This window comes from Colias philodice, chromosome 6, assembly GCF_061535455.1.
Source record: "Colias philodice isolate Cphi_HAF_F1 chromosome 6, ilColPhil1 Martin Lab GWU primary, whole genome shotgun sequence".
Lineage (NCBI taxonomy): Eukaryota > Metazoa > Arthropoda > Insecta > Lepidoptera > Pieridae > Colias > Colias philodice.
The window spans coordinates 751,279-764,293 of NC_143091.1; the positions used below are offsets into that span (position 1 = coordinate 751,279).

General features: G+C 37.8%; 1 protein-coding gene and 1 non-coding gene across 2 annotated transcripts in view; one reads left to right on the forward strand and one right to left on the reverse strand.

Moving 5' to 3' along the window:
• The window catches only part of LOC149487424 (NBAS subunit of NRZ tethering complex-like), a 33,196-nt gene that overhangs the window by 9,730 nt on the left and 10,451 nt on the right, over window positions 1-13,015 (forward strand). Inside the window, exons 18-32 of the mRNA XM_089696023.1 lie at window positions 1,074-1,210; window positions 1,804-1,998; window positions 2,536-2,638; window positions 3,266-3,465; window positions 3,800-3,912; window positions 4,182-4,314; window positions 4,833-5,081; window positions 5,494-5,602; window positions 5,692-5,792; window positions 5,936-6,165; window positions 6,842-7,098; window positions 7,924-8,111; window positions 10,526-10,690; window positions 11,103-11,263; window positions 12,639-12,826. Coding sequence (XP_089552149.1) covers window positions 1,074-1,210; window positions 1,804-1,998; window positions 2,536-2,638; window positions 3,266-3,465; window positions 3,800-3,912; window positions 4,182-4,314; window positions 4,833-5,081; window positions 5,494-5,602; window positions 5,692-5,792; window positions 5,936-6,165; window positions 6,842-7,098; window positions 7,924-8,111; window positions 10,526-10,690; window positions 11,103-11,263; window positions 12,639-12,826 — 2,529 coding nt within the window. The remainder of the gene's footprint in view (window positions 1-1,073; window positions 1,211-1,803; window positions 1,999-2,535; window positions 2,639-3,265; window positions 3,466-3,799; window positions 3,913-4,181; window positions 4,315-4,832; window positions 5,082-5,493; window positions 5,603-5,691; window positions 5,793-5,935; window positions 6,166-6,841; window positions 7,099-7,923; window positions 8,112-10,525; window positions 10,691-11,102; window positions 11,264-12,638; window positions 12,827-13,015) is intronic.
• TRNAF-GAA (transfer RNA phenylalanine (anticodon GAA)) lies at window positions 9,861-9,933 on the reverse strand. Its single transcript has one exon. It is a non-coding gene; the product is annotated as a tRNA-Phe (tRNA).

Sequence of the window (13,015 nt, forward strand, 5' to 3'; positions counted from 1 at the left end):
TTAAATTAGAAACGTATTGGAGGCGTCTAAAAATGGCATTTATTTATTTTTACGTAGCTTTATGCCATAACAATGATATTCCGTTGGAATTATAACAATTCTTAACTTTTACGAGAAATTATATCAATCTGACTTTACGTTTACGTCCTACAAAACTTACATCGTTGGCATTTATCGACTAGTGCGGAAAGTATCGATAAACAAATTTCGATAATGGAAACGAGTTCACATTTTTTCCATGCTTAAGCTTTAGTTCATTCACTATTGAATGGAACAGAAGATCGCAGCATAATTAATTAATTAATTACCGTTCGCGTTAATTTACTTACCTATGATGATATAAGTTTTTTAGACAAATTAAATGGGGGCTTCCATTTTCATGATAAAATAATACCTATACAATGTGACGGATTAAAAATTACGTGAAAATGATAAGGCGCATTTTTATGTTTTGGAAAACTTTCGTTTTACTTACCTACCGATCTATGCAAAAAAACTTAAATTAATACAACAACAACATAATAGACGTTAAAAATTTTAGTTAAAAGTTCATTTTATAATATTTGTAAAAACATGTTTACCGATGTGGCTGAATTCAAACCACGCCTTTGCCTAAAAAAATATTATGTATCGACACGACCCATCATACGAGCAATCACTAAGACGAACTGTCATAGGGATCATCATTCGCCGCGCCGGGTATAGCGAATACGTGTTTAACGGGTTAAAAATTATGAGAAATTGATAAGGTGCATTTTTATTTTTTGGAAAACTTTCGTTTTACTTACTTAATCTATGCTAAAAAATTAATACAACAACAACATTAAAGTTAAAAAATTTAGTTAAAAATGCAGTTTATAATATTTGTAAAAACATGTTTACCGACGTGTCTGAATGTAAGCCACGCCTTTGCCTATAAAATGGTAAAATATCGACACGAATCATCATACAACCCATCACTAACACGAACTGTCATAGGAATCAAGGTTCGCCGTGCCGACTATAATAATATACCTACAGGCTACAGTGCGAGTATGTGATGAAAAGTGAATTGAAAATTTCATTGGTAACAGGTATTCCGCAACAAGCGCGAGTTTGCGCTCGAGAGAGACATGCTTCTAGAGCTTGCGGAGAGGTGCATTTTAGCGCACGCGCACACGCACCAGCTCAGCATGGCGTGCGATCTGCTGCACTGCATGCTGAAGGAGAGGTGAGTTGGGTTTATAGCCTGTTGATGGTCTTTTTTTTGTGTCTTTGTGTGATGGTCTTTATCGTCATGCGTACGTAGGAGGGAGGTTTTAATTGGTTGATGTTGATGCATGTGTATGCAGTTTATAAAAACGCGACTTCGAATCCATTTATTTTTTATTCTTTCACATTTTTAATAAAACAGCAGTTGGATTTGAGTTTCTTTTTTTCTCGATAAGTTATTAACCGACTTCAAAAAAGGAGGAGGTTCTCAATTATATCGTATATATTTTTTTAAGTGTGTACGTGGATAAATTTTTTGTTTACGAACCGATTTTGATATTTTTTGAAGTGAAAACTTCTTTAGCGGCGTTGGGTATAAAATCTTAAACTCGCGTCAGGACACGTGGCCTGATCTAAAAAGCGTAAGACGGTTTTTTTTTTTTTTTTTTTAAAGCCCTTATATTCCATGCGTAAGACGGATACCATTCCAAACTATCAAACATGCTAAACGTTAATAATCAAGTTTTCACTTCTGCCGGCACTCCCGGAGTACAACCCGCCTTTTTTTGATACGATCCTTTTTGAATATTTGCATTATTTGTTTGTGTCCAGCGACGGCGCGGTCCCGTCGAACTACATGGTGCAGCGCGTATCGGAGCTGGAGCGCATAGTGGCCGGGTGCAGCAGGCTGACGTGGCGCGGCGTGGCGGTGGCGCCGCGCGAGCTGCGCGCCGTGCTGCCCGAGCGCGCACACTGCGTGCGGCTGCTCGCGCGCCTCGCCCGCTCCATCGACGTGGAGCCGCACGTGTATGTGGGGATTTGAATTTCGAACGCGGTCGTTGCCATGGAGATTAGTGCGTCGTGGAGCCGCACGTGTATGTGGGGATTTGAATTTCGAACGCGGTCGTTGCCATGGAGATTAGTGCGTCGTGGAGCCGCACGTGTATGTGGGGATTTGAATTTCGAACGCGGTCGTTGCCATGGAGATTAGTGCGTCGTGGAGCCGCACGTGTATGTGATGTTTTGAAATTGGAACGCGGCTGTTACCATGGAGATTAGTGCGTCGTGGAGCCGCACGTGTATGTGAGGTTTTTGAATTTCGAACGGCAGCCGTATCCAAGGAAATTGGCGCGTCTGATCGTACACTGGATCCGCATATGTGTATATTGTATGGTAAGCGTTGGGAATTCGAATTACGAACGGCGGCTCTTTCCATAGACATTTTTTTTGCTCCGCGCGCGCTCCATAAATTACGGGCTGCTACAGTCCGTCATATATTTGACTTTTATAACAAAAAACATGAATTACGTACAGTCAACATGACGGTGTTATTATTATTTTCAGGAGCGAAAAAGCAAAACAACGTGAATGGAATAGCATTCTCAAGGACATGTTGGATCTGCAGCATACAATATTTGATTGTATCACTCGCGAGGAGTGTCACGAAGTAAGTTTATCACTTTTATTTCTAGCATGCAACTCGTTTAGTTGTTAAAATTATGACTCAATTAACAATATTAACATTCTGTGAACCAATGTCAGTCAGTTAAATTTGCCATTATTAGATTATAAAAAATAATAATTCTCCTTTAGTTCCACAACTTTTTATATCATGTTTCGAAACTGCTGGTCATTTTAATGTACTTAGTGAAATCAGAATTTTATTTTTATAATCGGATGTGCAAGCACAAAAACTATTGTCGAGAATTTAATAGCGCCCTTTTTCGTGCGTAAAGGGAACCATTTTTTTTTTAGCTCAAACTCAACATTTTTCTTTCTATAATAGTCCAAAATGCATCAACGTAAGAATATCCATACTAATATTATAAATGCGAAAGTAACTCTGTCTGTCTGTCTGTTACTCAATCACGCCTAAACTACTGAACCAATTTTCATGAAATTTGGTATGGATATATTTTGATACCCGAGAAAAGACATAGGCTACTTTTTATCCCGGGAAAATGACGCAATCCCGGAAATCCCACGGGAACGGGAACTGTGCGGGTTTACTATGAATGCGCAGGCGAAGCCGCGGGCGGAAACCTAGTAACCTATATTTTCTGGAATGTTCTAGATCTACGCATCAGCCCTCCTAACATCAGGTGACATGGACAGCATCCGCATGGCGGCAGATGTACTAACTTGCAATCCACACATGCGCTATGGTTCCCACGTTATAGATTATGAGAATACGGTCAAGTTGGTGCTTGAAGCCGCTAGGGAGTACTTCAACTCGGCGTCTTCGCTTACAGACCCTTCGCTGCAATTGGCTAGGTGAGGGTTTTATGTAACCGACTTCAAAAAAGGAGGAGGTTATGAATTCTTGTGGTTTGTGGTTAAAAAGTATTCATCAAAATACTAATTTAGTGTTTTTATAAAGGCCAGGAAGACGGTTTACTTCAGGTTTCAACACTTTAAGAACCTTTTAACTATAAATTTATAAAGAATAGAAAAAATTCGATCACGAGGCGGGACTCATGACTCGACTTTTAAGTAATATACTCTGCCATTTATGCCTTTTTAAGTTGAACAGAATTTCATTTTAATTTGTTTTCTATTGCTTTACTAAACAGAATTCTTCTGTAAATTGAAACTTTTATTTATATAGGTCCTGTTTAAACTTAATCGAGCGTGGACATCCTGAAGTGGAAGAAGAAATTGACCTGATAGAAGCTCTGCCCATACTTAATGCGTTCAGGATTAAACTTTTGCCTATTCAAAGTGAGTTAACTGTTGGACTCAAGATGTTATCTAATAAGATTTTTGAAAAATTCTTACGAAAAGTTGTCACGACACTTTTTGCTAAAGTTGTGCGGCGTGCACGTGGTTCTCTGTCTGTCTCTCTCTAACTTAACACTTCGTTCCATCCGGATGTCCCTTGACATCGCTCCAGTTTTTTAATTTATTACATAGTTCAAATTTTGTTATTATTATTGAAGTCAGGGCTTAGGATACTTTCATGACTGAATTTATCACTTTTCAAATTTCAGTACGTCTCTGCGAAGATCGTATGAAGTTAATTGAAGATTGTTTGAAATCTGAGTCGAGCTCGTTCCTCGCGAGCGAGAAATTACTGCAAGTGGCCAAGATGTTAAGAGTTGCGGGTGATGATGATGAGGCTAGGTAAAATAAAAAAACATGTTGTATTAGTAATAGAAGTTTTGGTATTATAAAAAATAAATAAAAATCATTTATTGAACAAGGTTCCTTACATCATGGTCATTATGGTTTTGCATTTTAGTTGTAAAATAATTTACGAGATTTTTGTATCAGGGTGATTTTGTCGTGTGCATGCAATTATAATGTTATGCGATAAAGTATGTAATTGTTATTTTCTCCACTAAAAAATTAACATATCCGATGACTAATGCAATCAAATGGATTATAGCACATTTAAAAAAACCTTGTTTTTGACGTGACAACGTCTTATAATTCGATAGAGCCACCTGCATGCACGAAAAAACATGACTTATGCGGCCCTGTAAGGCTTGAAGTGCGAGCGAGAACGCGGAACGAACGACAAAGAAGCACAATCGGACGTTGTCACGTTCAACTATCGTCAGTAAACCGACTTTACAGACAACCAATTTTTTCCATTTCTAACATCACACGTCTGACGTATATAAATGTTGTGTCTTCAGGGAGGGCATGGTGCTCACCCAAGTGTGCCAACAAGCGCTGGGCGCGGGTTGCGGGGCGGGGGGCGGGGCTACAGCTCTCTCCGGTGCTCGGCGGCTCGCTGCTCTGCGCTGGTCCCAAGCAGCTCACGTACTGGCTGGTGTGGCTAGAGCTGCTCCACCCCACACTGCTCCGCAAGTGCGAGCTGATTTGTTCGCGGCAGCTCTTGCGTTCTGCCCGTCGGAAGAGCTAGAGGAGGTGCTGCACTCTAGGTATGTATAAGTATACGAAGTCATGAAGTATATGAAGTCATAGATGTAGAGCACACGTACACGTGGCCATACTAGTCACATTGCTGGCGTTCTTCCCGCCAAAGCTACTGAAAGAGGTGTTGCACTCTAGGTATAGACGTAGAGCACACGTACACGTGGTCGTACTAGACAAATCGCTGGCGCACTTCCTGCTAGAACAGCTGGAAGAGCTGCTGCACTCTATGTATGGAGTGTTTTTACTCTACTTCACTATGTAGAGCGCATGTTGCGGCTCTATACTGCTCCCGTAGCACATGTACTAGCTGGTATTGCTAGAGCTGCCCTTCCACATGCCCTACTACGCTACGCTACGGTGTGCTTAGAAGTTCTCCTATAAAACGTACTGCTACAAACCATTAATTTTGATTTTCAGACTAAAATTAGAGCTTGAGAGTCTTCAACCGAAGCCAGTCCAACCTGACTACCGACATGGGTACCGCTGGCCCTCTACGGATGACGAATTCTCTGATGCGGTTAGCACGGTGTGTAAATTATCTATTAATGAAAGTTGAAGTTTAATTTTATCTTCCTTTTTGAATGGGAAATCTTCAAATATATTTATTGTTTTCAGCCCGTTACAGAGAGGAAAGATATCTTGACACCAGCCCAATCGGAAAAGAAGCCATTGCTCAATTACCTAGTGGATACTATTCAAAATAAATTTGTTGCTGGGTAAGATTATAAATTTGTTGCTGGGTAATTTGTTTCAGTCTAACTGCAAACTGCTTTTTAAATTATTTATTTCAATGTTATTATTGTTAAATTCAAACTTATTAACTCGGCCAATCAAAATATTTTTTTCTTACTACCTGCAGGGAACGCACACCAGAAACGGAAGCTGACTTGATCCAACAGAAAGTGCACTGCCAAGAGTTCTACTCGAGCCTGTACCCGCAGCTCGAAGTGACGAATAACTTCTACCGCTACGACAAGTTCTCGATCGACTCGCAAGTCGCACGCGACTCGCCGCACTCGCGCCTCAAGCGGTACTACATACAGAGCTGTCTGGAAGACGATCGAGTTGCGGGAGAGAATGAGACCGAAGGTATTGGTTTTGGTCCAGCATATTTATCCAGCAGGATGAAATTGGACGGTTGAGCGCGAATGTTTTTTGTAAATTATATTCTATATGCGAATTGCGAATACACATTCATAAAAAAATAACTTGTAATTTCAATCAGTATGGGGTTTTGTATATTTAAATAACTGTTATATAAATGCTTATCGCGATAAATATTGCAGTTCTGGCGAATTATAGTGTTATTACAAAAAAGTTAAGCGCATGTTGAACACGTGTTTAAAAAATTGTCTATTACAAAACCGTGTTTAACCCCTGATTAGTGTTAGACACTGTTTAAACACTGTTTAAATTTAGACTTAGATTTTTATTTAGATTATCAGTGTTATTACAAAATAATGTTTTGATTTCTATTATCTCGTGTTAACTTTGATTATTGTATATTCTGTGTAGATTTTTTTTTATATTTGACAATAAAATATGTATGTTGTTATGCCGAGGAGATGATGTAAATTGCATTCTTTCAGCCCAATATGTTTATTCAAATTGTTATTATTCAATAGTAACTTTTGTATTAAAATAAAGAATTGTTATTTAAAAAAGAAAGTGAATAATCAATGCGTCATTTTATATCGCTTTAAAAGTTAGAAGTATTTGTGTTTTCTAAACTGAATCGATTACAACTTAAAATTCTCTCCCCCAGTGGTACAAAAAGTCGCGGAGGACCTCCTATACAAGGACACGGCGTTGAGCGTGGCGTGCTTGCTAGCCGGCACGCCGAGGGGTTTGGGGGTTGAAGGGTCGGAGGTTGGGGAGGGGGTTACGGGGTCGGGGGGCGACGGGGTCGTGGCCAGTGTGGGCCACTCGGTGCCGGCGCTCAGTGCGGGCCTGTACGCACAGCTGCTGCGTTGCAACGCGCCCACATTGCGCGATAATGTGTACCTCGCGAGGCCTGCTGAGGTAAGCGGCTTATTATTATTGCAATTTGCAAATATATTAGAAAGCATTAAACATTTTATAACAGGTTGAATAATTTCCAATTATAAAGTAGAGAAAAAAAAACGTGTGGTATGACTGCCGTGGTAAAGCTATTACATAGCATCGCATCGCTGTGCCGGTTGGAGTGGGGGGTGTTAGGTTGTTTTCGTTACGGAATTTTTACATTCGGTCGCCGCGCTCAAAGTCTGAGATGGCTAAGCTATGCAATAGCTTAAAAAAGTAAATGGTACGATTTCAAAACATTATTCGCAAATTAAATGTATACGATTTGCTTACGCAGTAATGATGATTAATTGAGCGTTTATAATGATGATTTTGATAATTTTACGATGTGCGCTATGAATAATTGTATCTTGTTGCAAAAAATAATTTTGCTATGTGTGATGTGAACAATCGAGTCTTATAGCTAAAAAAAGATGTGTGGCACTCGGCGACTGCCGCGGTAAAGCTATTGCATGCTATGCCTTCAAACCTCCGTGCCCGTCGGAGTGGGGAGCGTGAGGTTTTTCGTTACTAAATTACTGGATTCGGTCCCCGCGCTCAAGGCCCGCGATAGAAGCTATGCAATAGCTTAAAAAAAATGTGAATGTTACGATTTCTAAGCATTATGTGCAAATTAAACATACACGACTTGCTAGCACATTAATTAATTAATTAATTCAATGTTTACAATGGTGATTTTGATAATTTTAATTGTGTGATGTGAACAATTGTGTTTCATAGCAAGAAAATTATTTTGTTGTGAACAATCGAGTTTTATAGCAAAAAATATTTATGTAAACAAAGATGGCGATAACAACGCTAAAGGACAACAACGGCACGGAGTCCCAAGTGCGCGCGATAGTGCAGTGCCTGTCGCAGTTGGCGGCGCTGGGCGAAGTGAGCAAAGTGCGAGCGCTAGGTGTCAGCGTTAACGCGATCTTGTTCAACGCGGATAAGGAGTACCGACAAGAGGTCATATACCGGCTGGCCAAGTGAGTTACAGTGCTTTTTTTCGTAAAATTATCGCTTGTGATCGTTTTTTAAACGGTTTCTTCTATTTGATTTTCAATCTACAACCAATTTACATTTCCTATTAGCAGAATTTCAACCAATACCCGCGGCACCCCCCCCCCCTCTTGTAACGTACTTTTCTGTATCGGTCAATTAAGGAAAGCTGGCATGTTCACAGTACTCACACTTATGCAATTTCACTTACAGTATGTTCAAAAATAAATGCGACTCTAGTTTCATTTTAGACTTGAATTGTAAAATGGGTGCGTTGTAGATAAATATATATGCAAATATAATTATGAAAGCTCTCATAATTTACCTGTAAAATTATAATTTAAAAGTAAAGTACTTAGTTTCTCAAACGACCTGAAATGTTTTTATCGACATCATTTTGTTTATGTACATACTGTCAAATGTTAGCTGTGGTATCGTTACTTTGATCCATGCTTTGATCAGATGAAATTTTTTCTTTTGAAATGTTACCTAAAAGCCGATACAAGAGAAAATATAGAGTTCGAGAAGTGTGCCTGATTTAGTAAAAGCTCATTATCACACTGTTATTGGTAAAAATGCCGATTTTAGTCAAAATTTATATTTTTCTAACAAGATCCTTATCATCCAAATTTCCACCTTGGTGAGAAAAATTGACATTTCTAATGAAAATGAACAAAAAATTAAATGATTTTATTAAATACTGTAAAATAGTCTATAATTCTTCCATTTACTGTATCACAAAATTCTTCATAGATTTTTAGATATTCGTACTACACCAATTACATCACCCTGTATTTATAAACAATTGCAAAATATGACACATACATAGGCCGGGAGATACTGACACAAAATTTCGGGTCATTTGTAACAGAATGGCGGTTCTACAGAGGTCTTATTACGCAATGACTAAAAGAAAAATGATGGTCAGAACGCTCGTACCGGCGGACTAGTTGCGTGGGCGTTAGTCGAACTCGTCGGATAAATAGCGAAATTCATTCGTCATTAAATCAACGCATTCACGTCGGTATAGCGGACTGTAAGTCACATCGTCAAAGTATGGCATGACACTACCGCCTACATCTTTTTTAAGGGCTATCGGTAAATTCTAAAATTTTTGTGTTACAAATCGTTGGACTTTCGCTATTTATCCGACGAGTGTGACTAACGCCCACGCGACTAGTCCGCCGGTACCAGCGTTCTGACCATCATTTTTCTTTTTGTCATTGCGTACTAAGACCCCTCTAGACCGCCATCCTGTTACAAATGACCCGAAATTTTGTGTCAGTATCTCCCGGCCTAACATGTGCAATTTGTAAATGTGTTGACGTTCCAGCTCTTCTTAATATACCTATAGCACAGTAACGCATCGTATATAGATCGTTTCGTAATACTTGAACCCAAGGTTCTATTATCGCTTTTAATCCTTTTTTAAACGTCGTCTTCAATTTGAATTTTTTTCTACGGTTTGGACGAAATTGGTCGTAGACTACGACCAATTTCGTACATTTCCCATTAGTCTACTGATATAGTTCCAAACTCATCGCAGAAGAATTTTAATCAATACTCGCGGCCCCGTCATTAAAGATACAAGATTTCCCGACAAAAAAGTGGACACAAACAATTTTGTATTAATTACAGTTAACAGAATCTGTCTGTATTAATTAATAAGTTAATTTCTACCTAGTTTAAGAAATTACATACGTTAAAATAATTATTTTTTACCATAAAATAATACTTGCCGAAACCCGGGATCGAACCAGGGACCTTTAGATCTTCAGTCTAACGCTCTCCCAACTGAGCTATTTCGGCGGATACACTTTCTTTTGAAAAAAGTAATCGTAATGGCCCCTCCACACGAAAGGCAGCGTTGGCCCAACAAATGATCGTTGATCTCAATATCGATTATGATTAGACATCTAAAATGACGGCCGATCATAAACATTAGGCCCCATTGTGTGGAGGGCCCATAAAACAGGACTAAAATTATTTCACTTCTTTTCAAAGCTATTAATGTCTTACATTCACCTAATATCTTAAGTATATTGTACTTTTTAATTTGAGAAAAACTGAGATATACCTGTACAAACACAAAATATAAATGAATTAATTCTGCCAATATTTTCAAGGAAAAAAATGCTGATAATAATATATAAATATCTTATATGTTTTTTTTATTTAGTTTGCCATACATACCAGTTTTTTTCTTCCCATTCTTTTGATACTGAACAATCCTCTGGATCAATCCCTTTATAGATATAAATCATAAGATTCATATCTTTACATTAATTCAATTTCCATCTACAATTTACATTTCAAACTACCCCCAATCCGAACAATATCATCGATTGTTTGACCAATTTCAATAATGATTTCAAATGATACAAAACATTTGGTCTACCAGGGCGAACTCCAAAGAGCACGCAAGAATGGCCTGCACGCTCGCTCTCAAGTACGGGCTGGATCTGCTGGACGTGTGGCTGTACCACGTGGCCTCCGACAAGACGCTGTCGCACATCGCGCCGGAGGCTATCGAGGATATCGCGCGCAGCCCTAATGCGCATGCGCGGTAAATATGACAGAATTACTTTGAACTCATATTACAAAAACACCATTTCCCTTTCCCTTTTTCTTAGAAATTAGAAATATACCCACTATATTTTACAATGATTATAGTCCGAGTATGCCATGCGTGTGTTTTAGACTAAAAATATGATTTTTTGTAAATCATTTCATCGTGTATAAAGTGTGATGCATATGCACATTTCATACACCTTAAATTGATTAATTCATTTTACGTTTTATTAATTTTCCCTTGTAGTGTTTTTTATCCCGGAAGTTTTAATTATTCCAATATTTGGTGTAGATAAAATCTAACAAATAAAACATATCATTAAAATGTTTAAAATGAAAACTAAACTTTAAAAACATTTTTAATTAAATTTGAATATGAATACGAAAATATTATTACTATCAAACAGCACTCTTGAAGTCCTGTGGCCAGAGGTAGAGGGCACCAACTACACAGCGCTGATTAATTTCTTCTCGCTACTGAACAAAGTGGACGAAAAGCCGCCAGTGTACGGATTGACGGCTACTGAACATATCAAGTTATTGAAGAAGGCTAAAGCTGCTTCGCCTGGTGAGACACCACATCTGCTTTATTTGTAATAACATTTAAGATACACTTTGTGATACAATATAAAAACGATTTGTTTCATACCACTCTTTTCTTTACATTCGTACACACATCATAGAGTAACACACGTCATAACTAATGTATGAAAGGCAATCGTGTAAATCCGTAATAGTTTTTTTCTATAAGCAAAGTGCATTTTAATTTACACTTTGTATTACGTTGGAATGCATATCATTCCAACGTAATACAAAGTGTAAATTCTGATGAATTTGTGATTTATTTATAGTACACCTCCTCTGATCTCCTCCATTACGCAAGACTGTCCTTGGTTCCAACTCTCCGATTCCCAGACTATGTAGACTTTACAATAAATATGCTAAAGATTGTGATATGTTTTCCCTTAGTCTAAATAAATACAAGTACCTGGTTAATCACTTAGACTAATGGATGTTGATTTGTTGTTTAGATTTAAGTATAACTATTTTTTTCTCACTGTATAATAACACCTTTTATAGTTTAATTGTACGCATGTGGTGGTAAGATTATTGTTTTGTATACTTGCTTATTTGTGTAACAATTACTGGTAAACCTAAATAAATAAATAAATCTATACAAATATTATAAAGAGGAAAGGTTTGATTTTTTGTTTGTTTGTTTGTTTGTATGAATTGAATAGGCTCCGAAACTACTTGGCAGATTTGAAAAATTCTTTCACTGTTGGAAAGCTACATCATTTCTGAGTGACATAGGCTATATTTCATTTTCAAAAAAAATAGGCATCCTTACTAAAATTACGATAACGTAATCCAAGGTGTGAAAAAAATATCAAAAAACTACCTTACATCGCGTGCGCTGCGAAAACTATTGATGATAGAACAAAATGATATACTACATTTTTTTAGAACACACCATTATCTACAAAAAATCAGCGGCAGCATATCTCTAACTATTACAGTCATGTCACAATAAGCGTTTTTTTATTGAAAAAAAGAAATTAAAATACCACCGCTACAAAAAGCTCTTTATTTGTACCTTGGTATTAACCCTTATCAAAATAAACGATGTATTATTTAAGACTGCTTCAATATCTTTATATTACTTTTTGAATTATTCGATTCTGACAATCCATTCAAAAGATATCACGAGTTAAAAAAAAATTAAAAAATAAACTGTATTCCCGTGCGAAGCCGGGACGGGCCGCTAGTAAATAAATAAATAAATACTTTGTTATGAATCACCATAACAGTTATTCTCTTAACTTTCATTTTAATTGCAAAATTTGAAAAAAGTTCTGCCACTTAATCGAATCTTTTCTATTCTTCATCCTGTCTAGTTAAATACAGACCGACAAACTTACACAAGATTAATATACCCTCAGATCTGGACTACAAACTGCTCTTGGAACAGCCGTCAGAAGACCGTTTCATGGCCCATATATTATCCATCATCAAGCCAGAAAACGTAGCGCTTCTCACCAAGTTCCTGCGCACTTTGCCACCTTCCTTCCGCATCCCGGTGCCCGTCAATACGATATACACGCGATGGCTCACCAAGTTCTTCTTCGACGTGAGTATATTTGAGTAAGATGACAGTTTTATGACCCACAAGAAGCTTATATCTAATACACTGGAGATTTCAGTATGAACATTAACTTGTAACAAGAAAATATGACCTTGAATGACGCCTGTATGTTTTTTTATCCCTTTCACACCTAACTTGGCAAGTGGGTGTGAAAGGGATAAAAAAACATACAGG